Source organism: Dryas octopetala, chromosome 5 (assembly GCF_963921425.1).
Source record: "Dryas octopetala chromosome 5, drDryOcto1.1, whole genome shotgun sequence".
NCBI lineage: Eukaryota > Viridiplantae > Streptophyta > Magnoliopsida > Rosales > Rosaceae > Dryas > Dryas octopetala.
This window is the reverse complement of record NC_141370.1, coordinates 5,514,962-5,536,508: the sequence shown is the minus strand read 5'-3', so window position 1 is coordinate 5,536,508 and position 21,547 is coordinate 5,514,962. Positions and strand designations below refer to the sequence as shown.

Below are 21,547 nucleotides of genomic sequence, written 5' to 3'. Positions count from 1 at the left end.
GTTAGATAGGCAAATGATTTCCGATTTGGCTAATTTTTTGCAATGATGATATATCTATGAAGATGTAAAAATTGAATGGTTCGGATCGACACAAAATGACTCGTGTGGGCCCCAACAGGGTATATCTCAACAGAAGGAGCCTGATATCCTCTCCATATGTATATATATATATATATATATATTTTTTTTTTTTTTGGTATTGTACGTTCTAACCTAAATAGGAATAGAACATCGGACATTATTAATTAATCAACAACTGTAGTCAATGAGAATTAAATTAAACACCTCATACAAAATGAAAGACTAGATGTCATCCAGTTAACCAAATGGTCATTGACCATCTCATGTATTTATTTAAAGTAATATCATCCATATAATTGAGAATATTTGTATTTGATGTAAAATAGTTCCATTCTCGCCATTTCCTCTTTGATTTATAAAAAGTGGGCATTCGTAAAACCAAGCAAACAAACTTTGCATCAATAGCAGATGAAGACATTGCTCCTGAAGCACCACACAAACCAAAGAAAGAATTTTACGAACCACAACAAATTTTGTCAATTAACTCATCCAATTCAAATATTCAAACATCAGCACCATAAGCGGAAATCTACAAAAAAAAATATGACAAAAAATTTACACAGAAGCATATTAAAAAGTTATATACAACCAACTCATCAAATATTCTAACAGATTCTCCACCTCTGATGAGAATATGAACATCGAGAATGCCCCCACAAACCAGTTACGATTCTCTTTCCCTACCTATATCCCATGTTCTTTTTTTTTTTTTTAGCTATCCCCTTTCAATAACCATCTGGCATCTCTTCATCAGGTAAAATCAGGGTCAAAAGAGAATACTTGACCCGTAGAGATATTTTACCCTTCTCAACAACAAGCCTTGCCCCAGACACGACCCAATACCCAGGTGAATCCTGTGGTCCTCTAGTCATTTCTGTTGTGTCCACAAACCTCAAAAGTTTAGGCGTCTGTGTGGGCACTGGAGGGCCTCCAGGATACACAGCGGAGTTTATGTTCACATCAGAAGGCCGAGGAGGCGGCTGTTTTTGAGCAGTTGAGAAATGAGTGCTGATAAGGGTTGAAATTAATCCAGATTTCTGAGCCAAACCAGGGGAACCATCCCACTCAGCTTGTCTAACATTGGTTGCACCAGCAACTTTAGAGAAATGAAGCTGTAAGAATAAAACTTTCTTCATGCCAGAGTCTCCAATTTCAAAGTGAGCCCCAGTGACAACAGAGAAATCATCATTAGCCTCAACAGGAGCTGTGCAGACATGAGAGAAGCTCTTCCATTGAACCTTTTCGAAATATCTGCGGTCAGATGAAGGATGAGAGATATTTCCATTCACTTCATCCTGGAGTTGGAAGGTCTTTGGCAGCGTTGAAAGATGCTGCAAGTGGATTGCTAAGCAGTTGCTTCTTTTTCCCTCCAAATACAATCGGAGACCAGTCACTGGCTTCTTACCCACATCAACCTATCATGTAATTCATACAAAAATTATATTGATGCTAATCTGCATAATTTTCATTGCAACCATAAGTAATAACAAATATGCATGTTGCCCAGAATACCAGGAAAGAAACAATAAATAACCACCAGGAAGAACTTAAAAGATTTCAATTCCTGTAAAATTATTTAAGAAAATTCCCCTATATCATAACCAAGAAATTTTGGAGATAGGAAATTAAAGGGCAGAGGGAGGCAACGGTATCCTCAAGTTTTAGTATTTGAGTATCAGTCAATTTTATTAAGCTATTCATTGCCCGCAACCTTCCCGTTGAAGGTTTTCTCTACACGTGAAAGGATGTGACACTCAAGCCAAATGTATAGGAAGATACATACCATCAACGAAAAACATATACGAGATTATAAGAAAATTATATCTATCAATCAACTCTAATTTGTTTCTTTCCCTGAAGTTTCTCTATTGAGTGACACACACAATTGATCTACTTGGCATATCTGCTTTGATACTAATTCCCTGAGCCACAATCTTCTTGAAATGGAGCATCAACAGTTAGCCATTTCCCCTTTCCCTTGGCTGTCAGATACAGAAGCTCCCAAGATCATAGGCCCCACTTTGTTTTCATTGACTTTTAAAAAGGAGAGGGTCAGGCTCCCAAGATCATCCGTATAAGAAGGATATTTTGATAATTTATAATATACCAACATGGTATATGAGATGAAATGATTCTCTCAAAATATTTTCTATAATTCAGTATGTACCAATGAGATATCCCCAAGGTGGTGTCAGCTGTCATCATACCTCTTGCAAGCATGACCTGACTTGAACTTCTCCCTCTATAAAACTCCCCCAACAAAACAGAGAGGAGAAGAGAAGAGAAGAGAAGAAGAGGATTGGGGGGGGGGGGGGGGGGGGTAGAGACAGACAGACAGACAGACAGACAGAGACAGAGACAAATGACGATGGTGGTATTTAACTATGAGAGCATTGGTATGGCTATCAAATACCTGTTTACAACTTTAGGAATCAGTAATTTACTATCTTAATCAAGTTTATTGTTACAAAACTGAATGACCACATGTGCACTAAATTGTTTGGCAAAACAGTTTAGCTTAATCTATGCTCTTTAACCCTCACATGAGTAGCACATGGCAATCAACTAGTTAGAAAAATAAGAAGTCTCATTTGAGTTCAACTTTAATTAATGGAAAAATATGCAGCTTCTCTTTCACCAACCACGATGCAATATTAAGAGAAATTCTAAGGAAACCACAGCAAACAAAAAAAATCCTTAAAAGAAAGCACAATACTAAGAGCATTACCGGAGTTGTGTTAACATAAAGCTTAGGACCCATGAAGCTAAACTGTAAAGATGCACCACTTTGCTGCTTCCTCTGAGGACCAAGAGCAAGCTCACCAAACACCGGTGCCCATTGCCTTGGAAGTTGAAACTCCAAAAATTGATGCAGTTCCTCGATTGGTGGTTTATCTGCACTTAAACATAAGAAAGGGAGTTGGCCCTTGAAAAAAAACACATATCGTTGGGCTTTGCTGTACTAATCAACCATAAAAAGATTTTATACGTAACATTAAGTTGAACAATGTATTGTCAGTACACATTATAATCAAATTTCTAATATTCCAGATCTATAATTCTTTTGTTGATACAATACATAATTAGTATCCAAATGATCTGATAATTATATAATTTATTTCATACACATACCAAAAAGAAAGAAGATGTGATATAAATGCAATATCAAATGTATAGGTTACAAGTTTTAGGAATTACACATTTGTAGAGCAGCCAGCTTTAATTTTACAAGACATTTAATTATTTATCATGAATATACTATTTTATGCAATTTCCAAGATCAAATGATGCATTATTAGTTGGTTTAATATTTCCTGCTGTTCCATTCAAAAATTTCCGTCTTAAGCAAAGTTGCGTTGTTAATAACATTTACCATTATTTCCACAAATATAAATATTTCCATAAATCCGAAATATTGATATTTCTATCAATACTGACATATTCATCCTTGCATGTAACTCACACGACAGACATTGATAAAAGAGCATAAGGAACATATTAAAATCGTATTAGCACAAGAAAATTTCATATAAAGGATGTTGTCAAATTGAATGTTATGAACTGTTTGAACAGACAAAGGGATACAAATCGATAAGAAAAAAAAAAAAAAAACACCGAAAATATAGCATCACTTTTGTGCAAAAGCATGAGGAAACTATTGGATATTATTTTTAAAGGATAATTCTACCCTTGGCATGTAATTGGAATAAATTGATTTACTAATGAGAGAATGATTCAGCTTACAACGAAGATAGAGATTAATGGCATGGCTCAAAAATCCACTCCCATGAATTCCACTCAATAACGATGTGATAGGAACCAATGACATTGAGATCACATCAGGTTCCAAATGAACTGTTTGACACCAATCATTGTGGGGTAAATTTTTATACAAGTTTCCACCCTTCCTCTTGCACATGAATTTAATATCCTGCGACTGAATTCCATAGAAGATATCAGCTTCAAATATTATAGTTTGATGATCCTAGTAATTGAAAGTTTGAGCACATGAAACTAGTGAGGCTAGAAAGACCATCTACTACAGAATTACAACGTCGTTAATGATACAAATACTTAGAAAAGTGTTCAATAACAATCAGAACTAGAAATGTGCTATAGCACTTAATCTAATTGGTATCACGAAGGAACTTTCAGCCAACAAAATTTTCATTTTAGATTGTGAGTTTTCTTTTTTCTTTTCTTAAAGCGTACCTCTACACATGCGTAAGAACTGGATGGAATTGTGTCCATAATAGTTTGCCCGTGCCCCTTGAACTGAAACAAATTGAAGACTGGGATTAAGGTATACAATATGCCCGTGATATAAATCTGGCATTATTTTCATTGTATAAAGCTGGTATATCTTTAAAAAAGAAAAAGAAAGAGAAAAGCAAACTAGGTATTTTTTAAATTAAACCAACTTTCATGATACATGTTGTTATATATTGAAGCATAGGGTAACAGAAAATGCTTAAAACCAGAACTAAAAAATATAAAACTAAAGCTCCAATTTTAATAAAATTAGAATGAGCCACCTCCAAGCACCATCACAAAGTGATGAGATATCAAAATTAGGGTGAAATCATTACATAATCATATATGAAAGCTTTAAAAAACAGAATTAGACAAAAGTCCACGCAATAGAATTCAACAGGTAGAAAACCTTTTCTGAAAAGGTATCACGAACATGTAACTAAATGTTTATGAAAATCCAAAGGAGCCAAACATCTAAATGGGCTTTTATATGAAAAAAAAAAAAAAAAGACTAAATGCTTCAAAAGCACTTTAAGTGCTCTTCCAAGTGAATAGGTATAAGAAGCACTTGGGTTTTTAATGAAATGTTCCATGTGATTCTAATAAAAGCCTGCTGAGTAAAAGTGCAGAAACACTACCAAACAGACCCTAAATCTCTAGTATCTGTATACAAGTGACAACAACTGCACAAACTTGTAAGATAAATTTTTCTAACATAGTGTATAACTCAAAAAGTTCATTTAGCCAAAAACCATTAATATTTGAATTTAGTGATATTAAGCATGGGATGGAATGCTTCAAACCTTGTCTCTCTCGAAGAACTTTTCAGAATTCGAGCCAGAGTGACCAGATCCATTTATATACATTTTGTCTGCCATGTCCTTCAATTTCTTCTGTACATCAGCAGGCTGGAGAGGTGATGAGTGGGACTGCTTGGCATATATTGTATCCTTTCCCCCCATCTTGATCCCAACTATAACATGGGTACCGTACTTTTCAATAAACCTGGAATTAAACAATAAGATATAATAATTGTAATCATCAGTTTGTAAAGTTAATTAACTAATCAGATGATTAGATGTAAATATGTAAAAGCCTAAAAGGCCTACTGACCTTGCCAATGCTGCAGGATCCCATGATGATGGGACAGCTTGTTTGACATGGTCACGCAATGCTACCTGGGATTTTTCCAGAGCAACGTTGTAGAGTGTGATGGAAACTCCATCAAAAGCAAGGGTTTTGGTGTTTGCAGCGTCCTTCTGCCATCCTCCTGTAAACTCAAATGCGGTGTTGAAATGCCCAGTTGGAATTTTCCCAGACAGAGCAAGTTCCTGGTTGAACTGCTCTGACATCTACAAAAGCAAGGAAGAAAGTATAAACCCACATATTAATTTGTATAGAAATGAAGCGAGGAACAAAGTATAGAGCAAAATCTGCAAAAGCAAGAAAGTGGGTACCTGTTGAAAGGAGAGAACGTCGGAGCTGAACCTCATGCGATCGCCTTTGTCGCATTTGATGGACTTTGGGACATTGGGTATGATGCCAACCCCACCTGGGATCGCAATATCACGAACTTTATCGTCCTCGATGGCGATCAAGCGGTGGTCAACCCCCGTCGAAGGCTTCTTGCAGTACTTGAGCTTCAAGTCCACCGTCAGATCGTATCCCAATCCTATCGACTGTATGGCAGCCTCCGCCTCCGCCGCCGCTTTCCTCGCACTCATTCGACTAGTCATCTTTCTCTCTCTATCTCTCTCACTTTTCCTCACAATTCATAGATTGCCAGGCAAGAACAACAGGTCTCAGTCTTCTTCTTCTCTTTTTCTTCTTTGTTTTAGATAAATTAATTTCGTGAAGACTGGTCAAAACAATACATTCTTGTATGGCATTGGCAGTAGAATAGAATAGTATTCAATTTGGTTTGATTAGGTAAAAGTGGTTTGGAGAGGAAGTCAAAGCTTGAGTGCTGGCGTCTAGTTCTGGGAACCTGCTGCCATCAAATACCCCACCTACGGCTACCAAACCATAAACAAAACCAAAAAATTCAATATTTTTCTATTTTGGTATTTTTCAGTTTTGGTATTTTTCAATTCAGTAATTTTTGTATCGGATACTTTTGGTTTATTTTCGATTTACTTCGATATATTTTTTATTTACTTCAGTATATTTTCGATTCATTCGGTTTAATTATAATAATATTAATTATTATATACCAATATAAATTAAAATTTAATCAAATATAATGCATAAAATATAATGTTTGATGAATATATATTAGAAAATTATGATTAAATACCAAATTCAAATAATTTTTTGGTATAGCATAAACACCATATAATATTTCAATTGAATTACCAAATTTAAATGTAATTTTTTAGATTATGTCACAAATATGTTGGCCCCTTTGATTTGAGCCTTTTCTATTTGACATTTTTATCCTTTGGCCCACATATGATGAGTGTTAGTTAAAATTTATAAGATTTTGACAAAATTGTCCTTGAGGCTGTTATATTATCTTGAAAATTTGCTAATATAGTGTCAACTTCACATTTAGTTGTGACTGTACAACACTCACAACTTCAAATTTTAGTTGTGACTGAACGACAGTCACATCTAAGTTGTGAGACAGTCATAGTTAAGTTGTGACTTAGTTTTTTTAGATAAATTATACTACAATATAGTATAAATAGAGGTCAAAACAATATTTTTACTCAAAATAATATATAGTATAGTGGTGTGAGTTGTCTCTTTTAATTTACCAAGACAGTCACAGTTAAGTTGTGACTGAAATAATTTTTTTTTAATACAATATAGTATAAATTAATGTAATATTTGTGATATAATATTATTTTATTTTTTTATTGTAGTGGCATGTGATGTAATATTTGTAAATTTTAATAACTTTTACTTTATTAATTTGTTTAACTTTTCAACTAGTACCTAATCTAAAAAGGTCCATTGATTTTAACTACTAAATTTCAATAACTTTTTAGTTTAGGTATCAAAATTAAATAGCATTTTAGATTAGGTATTAGTTGAAAAGTCAAACAAATTAATAAAGTAAAAGGTATTAGAATTTACAAATATTACATCACATGCCACTACAATAAAAAAATAAAAATAATATTACATCACAAATATTACATTAATTTATACTATATTGTATTTAAAAAAAAATCAATACAGTCACAACTTAACAGTGAATGTCTTGGTAAATTGAAAGAGACAACTCACACCACTATACTATATATTATTTTGAGTAAAAGTATTGTTTTGACCTCTATTTATACTATATTGTAGTATAATTTCTCTAAAAAAAATTCAATTAAGTCATAACTTAACTGTGACTGTCTCACAACTTAGATGTGATTGTCGTTCAGTCACAACTAAATTTGAAGTTGTGAGTGTCGTACAGTCATAATTAAATGTGAAGTTGAGACTACATTATCAAATTTTCAAGATATTATAAAAGTCTCAAGGATAATTTTGTCAAAACCTTATAAATTTTAACTAACACTCATCATATGTGGGCTAAAGGATAAAAATGTCAAATGGAAAAGGCTCAATAAAAGAGGCCAACATATTTGTGACCTAATCTAAAAAACTACATTTAAATTTGGTAGTTCAATTGAAATATTATATGGTCTTCATGCTATACCAAAAAATTATTGAGATTTTGTATTTAATCCTAATTTTCTAAATCTAAAATGCTATTTAATTTTGGTACCTAAACTAAAAAGTTATTAAAATTTAATAGTTAAAATCAATGGACCTAATATATATTTGTACGAGTAGTATTAGTAGTTTAGTATAGTACTAATATTAATTGCAATAATATTAATATTAATAATAATATATACTAGTATAATTAGTTTAATAATATGTATTAGTACATATCATATTAATTTAGTATGTATATATACCGATAAATATGAGTAGATATATATATGGGCATTACTTACCTAAAGATGAGATTCTTATTTTCCTAAAAATAATAACATTTGCTTTATTAGAGAATAACTTTATATCTTAACTCACAATTTTGATAATATTAATATGATAACATTATATAATTATATTTTCTTATAGTTGTTTAAAATATTAGTAGTTTAATATTTATTGTACCACTAACATAATAGTATTATATAAACATATATAACTAAATTTCGGTAATTGTTTTAGTTTTTTTGGGTATATATTTCGTTTTTTTCAATAATAATCAATTCGGTTTTTTTCAGTAATAATTTTCGGTAATCGGTCAATTTACCAACTTTTTTCAGTTTTTACCAAAACCAAACCAACTTTTTTCAAATTTTTTCAGTTTCGAATTTTCGATTTTTGAATTGTGAAAATCGGTATACCAAACCAAAAAAATTCGGTCAATAGTCAGTCGGTTATGTAAAAACCAAACCAAAGAACAACCCTACACCTCATGCCTTTCGTCTTCTAGCTTCGACCCTTCTCCTTTTATTGCCCATTCTTCATCTTACTTTTTTGTTTTTTGTCTTAATTTTTCTTCTTCAATTTTTAAAGTCGAAAAAATAGGATCACTAATACATGGTTTTTTTGCACTAATACTACCTAGAAAGGCTAGAATATAGGCCATGTGTAAGATTACAACATAGAAATTTTTTTTTTTACTAGAATGGGCATAAATTGGAATTGGAGTGATGAGTAATCAGAGTAAAAAGTAACCGGAGTGAGCAGGAATCAGAGTCAGACCTTTTCATTAACGTGTTTACTAACTATCTGTAATCGAAATAAGAAATAACATGATTTTTATACACGTGTTTACTTATTTACAAGAATCGAAATCAAAACCAGTTTGATTACTAAAATGCCCTTATACAAAATTAAATATGTTTTATGATACTCATAATTTTTAAAATGGCAACAAATAAAGTTTACCTCAAATATTTTGCAAAAAAAAAAAAAGTATTTTCATACTTTTATTTATGGTGAAGAAAAAAAATTAAAATTATTTATGGTTGAGGGCAATTTTGTTTTTTTTTTTTTTTAAGATGAGGGTAGTTTTGGCATGAAAAATTATACTCTCATTTCCTCTTCTCTAATCCGGATCCCCTATGGAATTCTATTCCTCCAAGAGAAGGAATTCAATCACCGGCGGATCCAAGGTGGGGTCAATGGGGTCAATTGACCCCATGAACCCATAAATCTCCCTCTAGATGAAAATTTTTGACCCCATGGTTCATGGCATCTCCTTGAAGTTGCAGGGGCAAGAAATGGTGGAAAGTTTTTGTGAAAATGTTTGAAAGAGGCAAGAAGAAGAAGAAGAAAGTGGATCACGTGTCTAGGAGGTGTGATTTTATTTTATTTTATTTTTTTTTATACTCAGAGACTTGTCAAAATGACGTCGTTTTGACAATTTTATTTAAAAAACAAAAATTGAAAGACTTAACATTCAAACAACACATATGTCGACAATCCTTTTCTGTCTTTCACATTGAGAAAGAATAGGGCCCTAAACCCAAACCCAATTTGACTATAGTCTCACCCAAACTCAATTCAACTCTCACGCATATGGTGAAGCTCGCCGTCATAAAAGGTGTCGCCGCCATTGACTCTCACGCACTCGACTTGAATCTTGACCCCATAAACAATGATTTCTAGATCCGCCACTGAATTCAATTCCTTATTTTTAGTTTACAATTAATTGCTTCGTACACTTTAATACTTATTAATAATATTTTATAAAATCAAAGTGTTTGTTTTAATGTCTTTGTCATCAATGTTTTTTTTTTTTTTTTAAGTGTTAAATTGGCATTTAAAAAAATGTTAGATGGGAGTATAATGAGTCCCGCTCGCATGCTAGACGTCGCAGACATCTTTCTTGCATGAAAACTCCAATCTCAGCCACTTATTACTAATCGGATGACTATCATTGAAACATAAGAAAAAAAAAAAACATGGCAGAGTTGAAAACCAAAATAATTATTTTCCTCTCTTACTTTGCTTCCCTCTTCTACCCATGAACCCCATCACTCTGTTCCTTTTTTCCCTTCTAAAACTCACCATGGATGCCATTCATGTTAACTCCATTAATCAAAAGTATGTGTAACAAATTTCTTTTTTCCCACATTGTTGTGAAACCTCGTTACTAATATTTTCTTTCCGGTAAACGTGAGCTCTATAATTGGGCTTGTGCCTAATGACATTGTAATATATATGGCCTGTTAAGTTATTGGTTTTAAAGGCTATAATAGCGATTGTTAGTACAACAATTTTTAATCTAACATACAAATCAATTCATTAGAAGTTTGACCTAAACCGACTTTTGTTAGGTTGGTCTATTGGGTTTATATTTATATCCAGTTAATTTTCGAGTTGAGAAAATAATAACCCAATTACTTTGGTTTGGTTGACGAGTTTGGGTTAAACTCCACTAGCTCTACATGAAATTAATAAAGCATTTAAACCTTTTTAAGGTAAAATCAACCGTGTGTAAGGATTGTTTTAATTATTTTTGTATAAATCAAAATATTTGTTTCAATGTGTTTGTCCTTAAGACTTTTTTTTATAAAATATTAAATTTGGCATTTACAAAAATTGTAAATGAGGGTATAATGAAGGAAAAAGAGTTGAAACAAAACAACACTTAGAATTAAAGTGGAATTAAACCTATAAACTAGAAAGAACAAAAAAGAGTATAGTTTAGCCTACATTTTTCTTCTCATTTAAAATCTGATTTTTTTTTTTTGGCCACTTTCATTTAAAATCTGATTAAAGAGAGAGTGGGGTATAGACCCTATTATGGGGCATCTCCCCTATGAGTTGGTGATAAATGGCATGAAAATTGGTACGGCTAGGATTGAGTTTGGACAAATCCAACGGTGGCATTGTAAAGTAGAAGGGGAATACGTTGTTTGGCAAGCGAAGCCGGTGGTTGACAGATAGGCCATGAATGAACAATTGAATATGAACATTGGTCAGCGCAAAAAGTTTGAACATTGACCACTTCTCTGTCTCAAGTCTCTGAGAGCAGACGTCTACTAAGCCGCCAATGGGTTTGAGTGCGTTGCGTTGCTCTATCCAATTATTATGCATTTCTTGTTGCATTTTTTTTATTACTATTATTCCAAGTAGGAATCAAATTTCATCGTCGAATAGCAAGACCCAAAGGGACTGCCTTCTGGTTGCTGCTGCTGTTGGACTTTTCCTTCCTAGTTTCTTCTTCATCGTCATCATCATCAGTTCATCAATCCAAAAACCCAAAACCCAAAACCCAAAACCCAATTCCAATTCCAATCTCAATTTCTCTGGTTTGCGATGGGAGGGCTTTGTTCGAAGTCAAGGCCGAGGAGTGTCAATGTCGACAACAAGGCTTGGAATGCCAATCCACAGTTTGGTGATTACAACAAGTCACGTTTGAAGAAGACCGATCTGACTCCGCCTCCGGCCATGGATATGCAGTTGCAAGAGCCTAAGCAGCTAGAGAATGAGATTGAGAATGAGAATCCCCTTGTGTATGAAGTTTCTACTCCGGACGATTTCTATGATGGGATTCCGCGCTACGTTTCGCACAAGTCTGGGTCTGTTCGCTCTAAGCATAAGGTTCGTCCATTTCTGACAACCCATATAATTATATTGCTTAATATTTGTCTCTGTGTATGATTGGTATTTGGTAAGCTCTGCTGGAGATTTTGGTATATAGTGGCTAAGTGGGTACTTAATTTTCCCATTATTTTTTTGGTAATATTAATAACAAACACTATGTGGGATTAATTTTCAGAATAGTATTGCATTGTGCTTTTAATTACATAAATGTTGTAATGTTGAAAACCTTTAATGGGTTGCCATAAAATTAATGAGTTGCAATATTGCAGGTTTCTGAGGTGAGTTCTCGTTTAGGCAGAGCTGGTACTCTTGGGCTTGGAAAGGCAGTGGAGGTCTTGGACACACTTGGGAGCAGCATGACAAATTTGAATGCTGGTACTGGGTTTGCTTCTGCAGCACCAGCCAAAGGAAATGAAATTGCAATTATAGCATTTGAGATTGCCAACACTATTGTTAAGGGTTCTGTTCTTATGCAATCCCTTTCAAAAAGAAGTATTAGGCATTTGAAAGAAGTGGTGCTTCTTTCAGAAGGTGTGCAGTATTTAGTTTCAAAAGATATGGATGAACTGTTAAGGATTGTTGCAGCTGACAAAAGGTGGATACTGAATCTAGTGGCAAATACTTACCATCTCCCTTTATTCTGTGTATGAGTTAGCTTCAAATGGTTTTTATCGTATATCTCCTTTATAGAAATTTACCCTTGATTTATAGGGAAGAGTTACAAATTTTTTCGGGGGAGGTGGTTCGTTTTGGAAATCGTTGTAAAGATCCTCAGTGGCACAACTTGGACCGATATTTTGACAAGTAATATACTTGGTCCTCATTATAATTGGTGACATCTTATTTATTTTTTATGCCATATTATTTCTTGTTGACATATTATTTTTATCTATAGAATCAGCAGGGAGCTTACACCTCAAAAGCATTTGAAGGGAGAGGCCGATTTGGTGATGCAGCAACTGATGACTTTGGTCCAGTATACCGCTGTACGTATCATCTTGTTTCACCAGAGACAAAGCATTTTTGTATTTCCTTTTATGGGCTGCAGAATGGAAGTTAGCTTTTTTGAATTAGTAAAGTTATATACATCACTTGAACAATTCAAATTGATTGCATAGAGATTAGTTTGCTTTTCAGTATCCTTTGGATGATTGAGCGACCTATTGATGGGGGATTTGTTTTCAAGGAAATGTGCTTGTCAGTGCCATTTAGAACCTTTTTTTTATTGTTGTTTTGTTTTCATTTTTCATTTTTTAATTCATAGATATCGCTAGCTTAATTTACAAATGCAACAAAAGTGAAGAATTTGTAAAATCACTAAATATAAATGGAAAAAAAAAAAATACTGAAAACCAATAACTAATGTGAGTAAAGTGAAACAACTCAAGTAAAATGGAAGATGATAATTAAACATAAAAATACTTTAAAAAATATGGGAAGCAATAAGTAGAACAAAATTGAATGTAAAATATCAACATTAACTAAAATGCATTAACGCAAATCTTTATGATGAACTACCCAAAATATGGTTTTGACATATTGGTTTAAATTTCCACTAAATCAATCCAAAACACAATTAAATCTACCATGTAGTGAAAGTGTACCAAGCAATATGTTTCACTAGAAAAATGCATCTGTCTCACACATATACATTAACACGATGCAAGATAAATCATTTTTCACATTAGGATGATGTATGTGTCTCACTTTTTTTTTTCATACATAATCTTATATTTATTATGGATGCTTTTTGATAGATCTCTATGAATGATTTCCAAAACTACAAATTGTAAAAAACATGCATGTAAAATGTGTTTTTTGAGCATAATAACTGTTATTTCTTCGTTAGGGTATTTTAAGAACTTAAGTTGCACAATAATTGAAATCCCATTCAAACTGGACAAAATCCCATTTAAATAGGGAAGGTTTTAAAATATGTTATTGAACTTTTGTTAAAAAATTTGTTGCTTTACCACTATTCCCAAAAGCTTAAGTTGTTAGGATGTGGGCCAACAATTTTGTTTTTTATTCTAACAAAAATAATATGACAATTCTCTAACAATGATAGTAAAAGAAGTGAGCTCTGCATTTTCAAATTCATTTAAATTTCTTTGTAAGGTAAAATCTCAATTCAAAAGAAGCAAAGAATGAATGACATGCTAGCAACGGGTATGTTATGAATGATGGATAATATTTTTGACTTTCTATAAAGATCCCTTGACATTTGATGATTAATGCCTAGGATTGATTGATTAACACTTTAACTAATCAGTCCAGCACTAGCCCAAGTCATATAATTAATCAAATTAATTATGACTTCCATGGGTATGCTGAATTATGTTCAGATTGACTAGTTAACCTTTAGTCTTGCCTTTTTCATCTAAGTACACCACACTTGCTATATGTGTGTGACCTTTAGGTTGCATTCAATATGGCAGTAGAAAGTCGAATCAAAACACAATTTAATTCCTTCTTTAATGAGAACTAATAATATCCTTGTATTGATTCTCGGGTAGTCATCTAGCAATGTGTCATGGCTACCCAAATTAAGTCGAATTGACAATGAACCTATTCGTTTGTAATTGCAATACAGTATGGTCCTTCTTCCATATCATGTACTGATTATATTATTAGGGCACAAATACTATTTGTCCAACCCCTAATCTAATCATACCCCTTATGTGACTCATAATGAATATAATCAGTATCACATTCGATGCTTTGGTCAAAGACTTGTCAAGTCTCTATTGGTGAATCAATAGTCCTGAGTGATACATGTAGTAAGTACGAAGGAAGGCTCTTGATTGCAAGCATATATATATATATATATACACACACACACACACACACACACAGTCACACACACATAGATATGCATATTTCATTTTGCTAGATTTGTAGTCATTTATTTATTTATTTATTTTTTCAGAATATCTCTTTATTTCTCTCGTTTAACCTGTTTGATTGTTGGTCCCACAGTCTGTAATATGTTGACCTGGGAAAATATCTCTCCCTTGCAATTCTGAGTGCCGACTAGCTATAAAACAATTTTTAACTTAAACGTTTCTATTGAAAAATAGTAAGAGTTTAGAGCATCTGTAAAGGTCATTTGAGGTATTGGATTTTGATTCTACTTAACCCACACAAGAACTAAAAGAGTACTTTGTGGAAGTTTCTTCCTTTATGCCCTCTTCAAGTACCGTATCCAGCAATGAGCTTATTATGTGATTCAATATTTGAAGAAGCAAAACATTAATGTTCTTTTGGACACAGGATTTATACCATGATTTTCATGCATTGGATCGATTCGAACAAGACTATGAACGCAAGCGTCAGGAGGAGGATAATTCAGTTTCCACTCAAAGAGGTGATGAAATGCTTACTCTTTTTATTGTTTGGACATTTGTTTGTAGAAGTTGAACTGCAGCAGAGCTAACTAGATGCATAGGATTGTTTTGAATAGTGAGGACCATTTATAAAGGCATTCCAAAAATAATAAATGCCTCCGAATTACAAAGTACTGCAATGACATAATAATTAAACCCTAAAAAAAAAAAATTCTCAAATAATAAAAAAAATAAATGTAATTTTAGTCTTGTACGCACTCCTAAAATAAGTAAGAATTTCTTTCTTGCACCCATCATCAATAAGGTGATGAGCGAAGTAAAAACTCTCTCTTCACATATTTTATTGTCTCCTAGCTCTTTTATCTTTCCATCTACTTTATATTTGAGCACAAAAGTGACTGTAATGGATTTTGTTTTCTCTGTTTGATGTGCACTGTCTAAAATAGAGATGAAACTTACACTTGAGACCCTAGACTCTGTTACCATGTTCTACTCTGTGCATGTGAAAGAGTAATGGTTTATGCTCTGATGTGGAGTGGTCAATGCTTGCCAATATTGATTAATAACAGGGTCACTTAAATAATTTATATTAATTTTTTAATGTCTCTGTTCTTTTCATAGGTGATAGCCTTTCAATCTTGAGGGCAGAACTAAAAAGCCAAAGGAAAGTAGTTAAAAGTTTAAAGAAAAAGTCGCTTTGGTCCAAAAGTATGGAAGAGGTAACGATGGAAAATTTCATTAAGTTGCTATTTGGAGGCACTGATTTTTATATATATTTTTTAACTGATCAGTTGCCAAGACCTGTCTTTTCCTCTTTGTTTGTTATGGCTGCTTTCATATTATTACTGTCTATTATCTTGTTTTTTTTTTTTTTAAATTTTTAAATCCATGCAATGCACAAGTTAATGTTATTAAGAATTTCTCGTGTGTTAATTGGATCATAAGAAAATTATTTTTAGTTTACTGCTTAAAAATATTAAAAATTGTCAAAATTTATAAGTTATTAAATACTCTAATCTCCAGAACAATAAAGTTTAATCATTCAAAAGCAAACAACCAAGCAATCTAAAAAGGAGAAGGAAACAAGATCCTAAAATAGGAAGATATTTCTTGAGTACTGTTGGAAACCATGTATAGCTTTATTGTTGTCTTTGATTAGTCTTTTAGAGTCTACATCTCCTCCTTTGATATACGTTGCATCATAACTTTTGACTGTTGATTGCACTCCCGACCACAGAACAAATAACAAGAACTAAACTAAAGATGGTAAAATAATTGTAAATTGAAAATCTCTGCACATATCCAAAATTTGTATCAGCACAAGATCAATACATGTCCATTGGGATTTTGATTTCATCTTTTGGCACTGTATTGGTATTTGGTTATACATTTATTTTATATCTCTTTGCTTTGGTATCTGGTAATACATTTGACATGATCAATTTAAATCAGTGTTCACTCTCTACTTAAATAAAACAAGGAATGGCATACAAGTATCAGCTTATAATTTGTAAAATAAAAAACTTTGCAATACAGGTGATGGAGAAGCTTGTTGATATTGTCCACTTTTTACATCTGGAGATACATGCTGCCTTTGGTGGTGCTGGTATGTATATGTTCAGAACCTAAATTATGCATTTTTTATCTTGATTTTTGAACAGAATACTGTTTCAAGCTCCATAAGAATTTCTTTTTATTTTATCAAAAAAATTCATGATCATTTCTAAAACATTATGTAACAATTGCTACTACTGTGCAATTTCAAAACCTATTTTAGCTTTCGCTATGGTTGTCAGGATATTATAATTTTTTTTAATAACTGATAGTAATATTCCTTTAATGAAAGTTTATTTTCTTTTAAAGTGGTCTGTATTCCTCTTACTTTGTGATGCTTCTTCATCGCGGCATATGCAGATGGTCATAGACCAGTGGAGGGACCTGGGAGCGATTATCAAAGATTGGGACCTGCTGGCCTTTCTTTACATTATGCAAATATAGTTCTCCAAATCGATACTCTTGTGAGTGTATTATCTCTGTTCTGTCTTTTTTCATTATACATCTTACAGAATCCACAACAATATGAAGTTACACTTACTCTAGCTGTTTTGACTTATTCTGATTTAACCTGATGGAATATTTAAATTAACAAGGAACAATGTTGAGAGTGACATATAATAGAGATTGGGGTGATGATTCCACAAGTCTGAAACATAAGATGTCTAGAACTTGTGAATAATAAAATATGCTTCAGAATGTGAGCGATGAGGGAGGAGATGATGTAGGTTGAATTCAAGAATGCTTTACCACATTGTTGAGGGAGGTAGGATAATTGTGCCATATTACTGAGAGAGGAAGGTTTCTGTTCAAAAGCTGGTAACATGAGCAATTCTTTTCTGTTTCTGTTTCTTTTCCTTTTTTTTTTTTTTTTTTTTTTTTTGTTAAGTAAACATAAAATTCCCTATCGGTTTGATGGAGTGCTTTCCCTATCGGTTTAGAGTGTTCAGAAGGACTTGTACCTTAAAATGTTATTACTAAATTTGACTAACATAAGGTGTTTGTAGAGTTAGAGAGTTATACAGACACAATGACATATTTCCATTAACTTTCGTGTACATTTCAGATTCGATGGAGAAAAAAAGTACTGTCAAAAACTATATACTTGTACAAAACAACTGTATAAGAGCGACTAAAGTATTTAACTACAAAGTAGACATTTTCTATTGACAGTTTATAATACCAAGAATTGGAATTGAGATATAATATATATAAAGTCAGCATACTAGGTAAAGATATTTTGAAGTTCAAATCATTTAATAGTTGTCTTTAGTAACTGGTACTGGAGTCTGGAGGTATGCTGGTGCAGTCCTTTATACCAAATGAAACAGAAGGGATGGTGCTCATAGGGTGTCCGGTATATGATTATTTTGCCAAGCATGATTGAAAGCAAGTGTATCGTTACCTTGTATTTACTCTCTAAGTGGCTTCTTTAGAATGGCTTGAGCATTGGACATGCTCATGGTAACCTTAGATGTTCTCCATTGCACTAATAACGTATATTATATCAAACAAATAGTTTGTGGAGATTCCTTGTCGAGTTATTTGATTTGGCACTCACGTTACTTAATTTTTTGGCTTAATTTATAGTATCTTTTAATTAAAAGTTAAATCAATCGTAAGCTTCACTTGGTGGCTTTGAATTGCTAGCTGTATGGTTTAAAATACACATAAGTTAACTTTAACATGAAATTATGCATCTTCCATATATCATAAATATTCTTTCAAGATTTTTGCTGAGTTTTCTTTGGTGCCTTTAGGTTGTTCGGTCAAGTTCTATGCCTCCAAATACAAGGGATACGTTATACCAGAGCTTGCCACCTAATATAAAATCATCTTTACGCTCCAAATTACAGTCTTTTCATGTTAAAGAAGAGGTAATATCTCATTTGGGTATATTCAACTATATATATACAGAGAGCATTAGGTGTGTACGTCCATAAGTGCGCACCTGAAGTTTCTCATATATTATATATATATATATATATAGAGAGAGAGAGAGAGAGAGAGAGAGAGAGAGAGAGAGAGAGAGAGAGAGAGAGAGAGAGAGAGAGAGAGAGAGAGAGAGAGAGAGAGAGAGATCACCATTTAATCAATTGGTTTGCGATATGTCTTAATTATCCTTGAATGGAGATCTAGAAAATAGACGATAATAAATATTTATTTGATCAAACTTTGATAGCTTAATGATTTCCGATTTGTCTAATTTTTTGTAAGGATGATTTTTGAGAATAGACCTAAAAAAAATAGACTATTCAGATCATTGAAATACTATATGGAGTGAGCCCCATGTGGGATCCCTTAAATAAAATTATTTGAGGGATCCCTCAATGGAAGAGGCCTGTGTATATATATATATATATAGGACCAATCTGCAGTTCGTACCCATATCTGATGCGTCTAGTTTTTAGATCCACTTCAAGAATCATCTCTGTAAACTTCTGCCAAGTCGGAAACCTTTTAGTCATTTCTATGGTCAAATAAATAGATGAGTACAATGTTTTTGATAAATAATGAAATGATCATGATGATAATCAAATGGCTAAACTATTTTCGATTTGGCTGAATTTTTTAAGGGAATTAAAAAAATGGACGGTTTGGATCATGAGATCAGACTGATTGCATGATGGTGACCAATAATGTGGTTATTTCTTTATTTCTTTTCTTAAGAAAGGGACCCCTGTTTGGAAGGAGACACACACACACACACACACTCTCTCTCTCTCTATTATATATATAATATATATGTATATCAGTATATCTATATAGTCCGTTCTTCAATAAAGAACAGATGAGGTGTTTTTTATGATTTTTTGCCATTTTTTATTTCATTACTGACAGGGTTCAATATTTAAGGTATATAATCATTGCTCGAGATTATATTTTAGGTTTTAACTTTATACAACTTTAAATGTGTATAACTGAACTATTGATTGTTTTCTCCAGACTGCCATTTCTGCTTTGGCTTTTCAGTAGCCAATAATTTTATGAAGAGAATATGTCATATACTAAATTATTCTACTATGTTTCCTGCAGCTCACTATTACAGAAATCAAAGCTGAGATGGAAAGGACTCTGCACTGGCTTGTTCCAATCGCCGCAAACACAGCCAAGTAAGATGGCCAACTGTTCTGCAAAGCAGCTATATCTTCTGTGTTTGTACTACTCTTTCGTGGCTGTAATTTATCACTTCTCTTTGTTACTAATTTATCGTTTTGTTGCTTTGGTTGCAAAAACTTTTAACAGAGCTCATCATGGTTTTGGCTGGGTAGGTGAGTGGGCAAATTCTGGGTGAGTAACAATATGCTGCTCCTTTCTTACTCTGTATTTTACCATTTACCATTTACCGTTTTTTTTTTGGTGTGTGTTTGGAAGGTGTTTTTGTTTTGGAAGTTTTATATTTTTCTTAGTAAATATTTTCATTTATATAGTGCTGAAGCGAACCGAAAGCCAGCTCCTCTGCAGACTGATGTGATTCGAATTGAGACATTCCATCACGCAAATAGGGAGAAAACAGAAGCCTGTGTGCTCAAACTAGTGTTGTGGCTTCACCATTTGGTCTGTCAAAGTAAGTCTAGCGCCAATGGTGGGGGCACGAGGTCACCTGTCAAGTCCACTTCTGACGTGCCCCTCCTGAAAACAGATCAGCAGCCCAAGGATACTCCCACTAGTGCTCAGTCAACCATGCTAACAGCTGAAGACCAGAAGATGCTGCAGGATATGAGTAAGAGAAGACGGATTCCAGGAGTTAGTAAGAGTCAGGACTTTGACAGTGTCAACTGTAGTTTGAGAAGTCATAGCACATTGAGCAGGAGTAGCAGCTACTCACCTAGGAGAGGAAGCAAGAAATTGGTATCTTTCAATAGGCTCTCTTCAGGGGTTCCTGTCATTGATTTTGGTATTGACAAGGAAAAAGCATTGGATGTCATAGATAGATTGGATTCACATAGATAAATTGGAGGGTTTTATAGACTATCATCCTGTGGAGCGAAGTAGTGCATGCGGACAAGGGCCTTCATTTTGGTGATGTTTCTGGGTGCACAGTAACTAGGGATGCTTCGACAGGAACTAGTCTGATGTATAAAAAAAAAAAAAAAGGATGTTTCAATTATACAACACCAAGAGAAATTTACTGTTCATATTTTCACTACGCTTAAAAGAGTGTTGACTAATTTTTTGAATGGGTGTATAGAGCTGAAGGGTAAGTTTGTGCACAGCACAAGTTCATTTACTATAAACTTTATTTATTCATTTACTATAAACTTTATTTATAATGCTATTTTAATTGTTTTTTTGAATAATGCTAGAGACATCAAATTTACTCACCAAATCTATATATCACCGAAATAGTTGAGGAGAGGATCCGGTTCCTATAACTTTATACTTACCGGAGCCCAACAAAACTCTTAACCTAGTTTCTTGTAAAAAATATATATATATATAATTTAGTTATGTAAAACAATAAATCTGTCATGATCTGAATATTTCGTGGGTCTTAGGCTGTGTCGCCTTGTGCTGGATTGACTTTACATATGTTGCACATTAGATAATGAATTAAGTAGTTTCTGGATAAAAGGTGTAAGTTTAGGTCCTACATAAGATTGATATTTTAATAAGGACACTACTTGGGTCATCTCTCTTTCCAAAATCGTAATTTTGGTAATGCCGACGTATGATCGGAACCGTTCATTTTTTAGATCACCTATTATAGATCATCTATGTAAAAAATCAAGTCA

General features: G+C 33.2%; 2 protein-coding genes across 3 annotated transcripts; one reads left to right on the top strand and one right to left on the bottom strand.

The window, feature by feature from the left end:
- Positions 1 to 533: 533 nt before the first annotated feature.
- Positions 534 to 6,234, bottom strand: LOC147283741 (MACPF domain-containing protein At4g24290-like). Its single transcript, XM_086244967.1, has 7 exons — positions 5,793 to 6,234; positions 5,449 to 5,687; positions 5,139 to 5,340; positions 4,294 to 4,356; positions 3,826 to 4,018; positions 2,810 to 2,976; positions 534 to 1,496 (listed from the first exon to the last, which is right to left on the bottom strand). Exons 1-7 carry the CDS (start codon positions 6,069 to 6,071, stop codon positions 807 to 809), a joined length of 1,833 nt encoding a protein of 610 aa, XP_086101093.1. The 5' UTR covers positions 6,072 to 6,234; the 3' UTR covers positions 534 to 806.
- A 5,080-nt stretch (positions 6,235 to 11,314) lies between these two features.
- On the top strand, positions 11,315 to 21,090 carry LOC147283740 (protein PSK SIMULATOR 1-like). Of its 2 annotated transcripts, XM_086244664.1 has the most exons (12): positions 11,316 to 11,907; positions 12,180 to 12,505; positions 12,622 to 12,714; positions 12,806 to 12,896; positions 15,184 to 15,277; positions 15,879 to 15,976; positions 16,794 to 16,863; positions 17,172 to 17,275; positions 18,572 to 18,688; positions 19,848 to 19,924; positions 20,058 to 20,102; positions 20,243 to 21,090. In XM_086244664.1, the coding sequence occupies exons 1-12, from the start codon at positions 11,623 to 11,625 to the stop codon at positions 20,763 to 20,765; spliced, it is 1,923 nt and encodes a 640-aa protein (XP_086100790.1). In that variant the 5' UTR covers positions 11,316 to 11,622; the 3' UTR covers positions 20,766 to 21,090. The 2 variants fall into 2 exon arrangements, with proteins under 2 accessions (XP_086100791.1, XP_086100790.1); XM_086244665.1 differs by lacking the exon at positions 18,572 to 18,688 and having other exon boundaries at positions 11,315 to 11,907.
- The last annotated feature ends 457 nt before the right edge of the window (positions 21,091 to 21,547 follow it).

What these genes read in the sequence shown, in the direction of transcription:
- LOC147283741 (XM_086244967.1), bottom strand. Translation starts at nt 6,071, where the DNA reads ATGACTAGTCGAATGAGTGCGAGGAAAGCGGCGGCGGAGGCGGAGGCT. An exon ending in GTTCTTACGCATGTGTAGAG is followed by an intron (nt 4,019 to 4,293) that starts GTACGCTTTAAG and finishes TATGGAATTCAG; the next exon opens with TCGCAGGATATTAAATTCAT. An exon ending in TTTATGTTAACACAACTCCG is followed by an intron (nt 1,497 to 2,809) that starts GTAATGCTCTTA and finishes ATTACATGATAG; the next exon opens with GTTGATGTGGGTAAGAAGCC.
- LOC147283740 (XM_086244664.1), top strand. Translation starts at nt 11,623, where the DNA reads ATGGGAGGGCTTTGTTCGAAGTCAAGGCCGAGGAGTGTCAATGTCGAC. An exon ending in CTTTGGTCCAGTATACCGCT is followed by an intron (nt 12,897 to 15,183) that starts GTACGTATCATC and finishes TTTTGGACACAG; the next exon opens with GATTTATACCATGATTTTCA. An exon ending in CTTTTCATGTTAAAGAAGAG is followed by an intron (nt 18,689 to 19,847) that starts GTAATATCTCAT and finishes TGTTTCCTGCAG; the next exon opens with CTCACTATTACAGAAATCAA.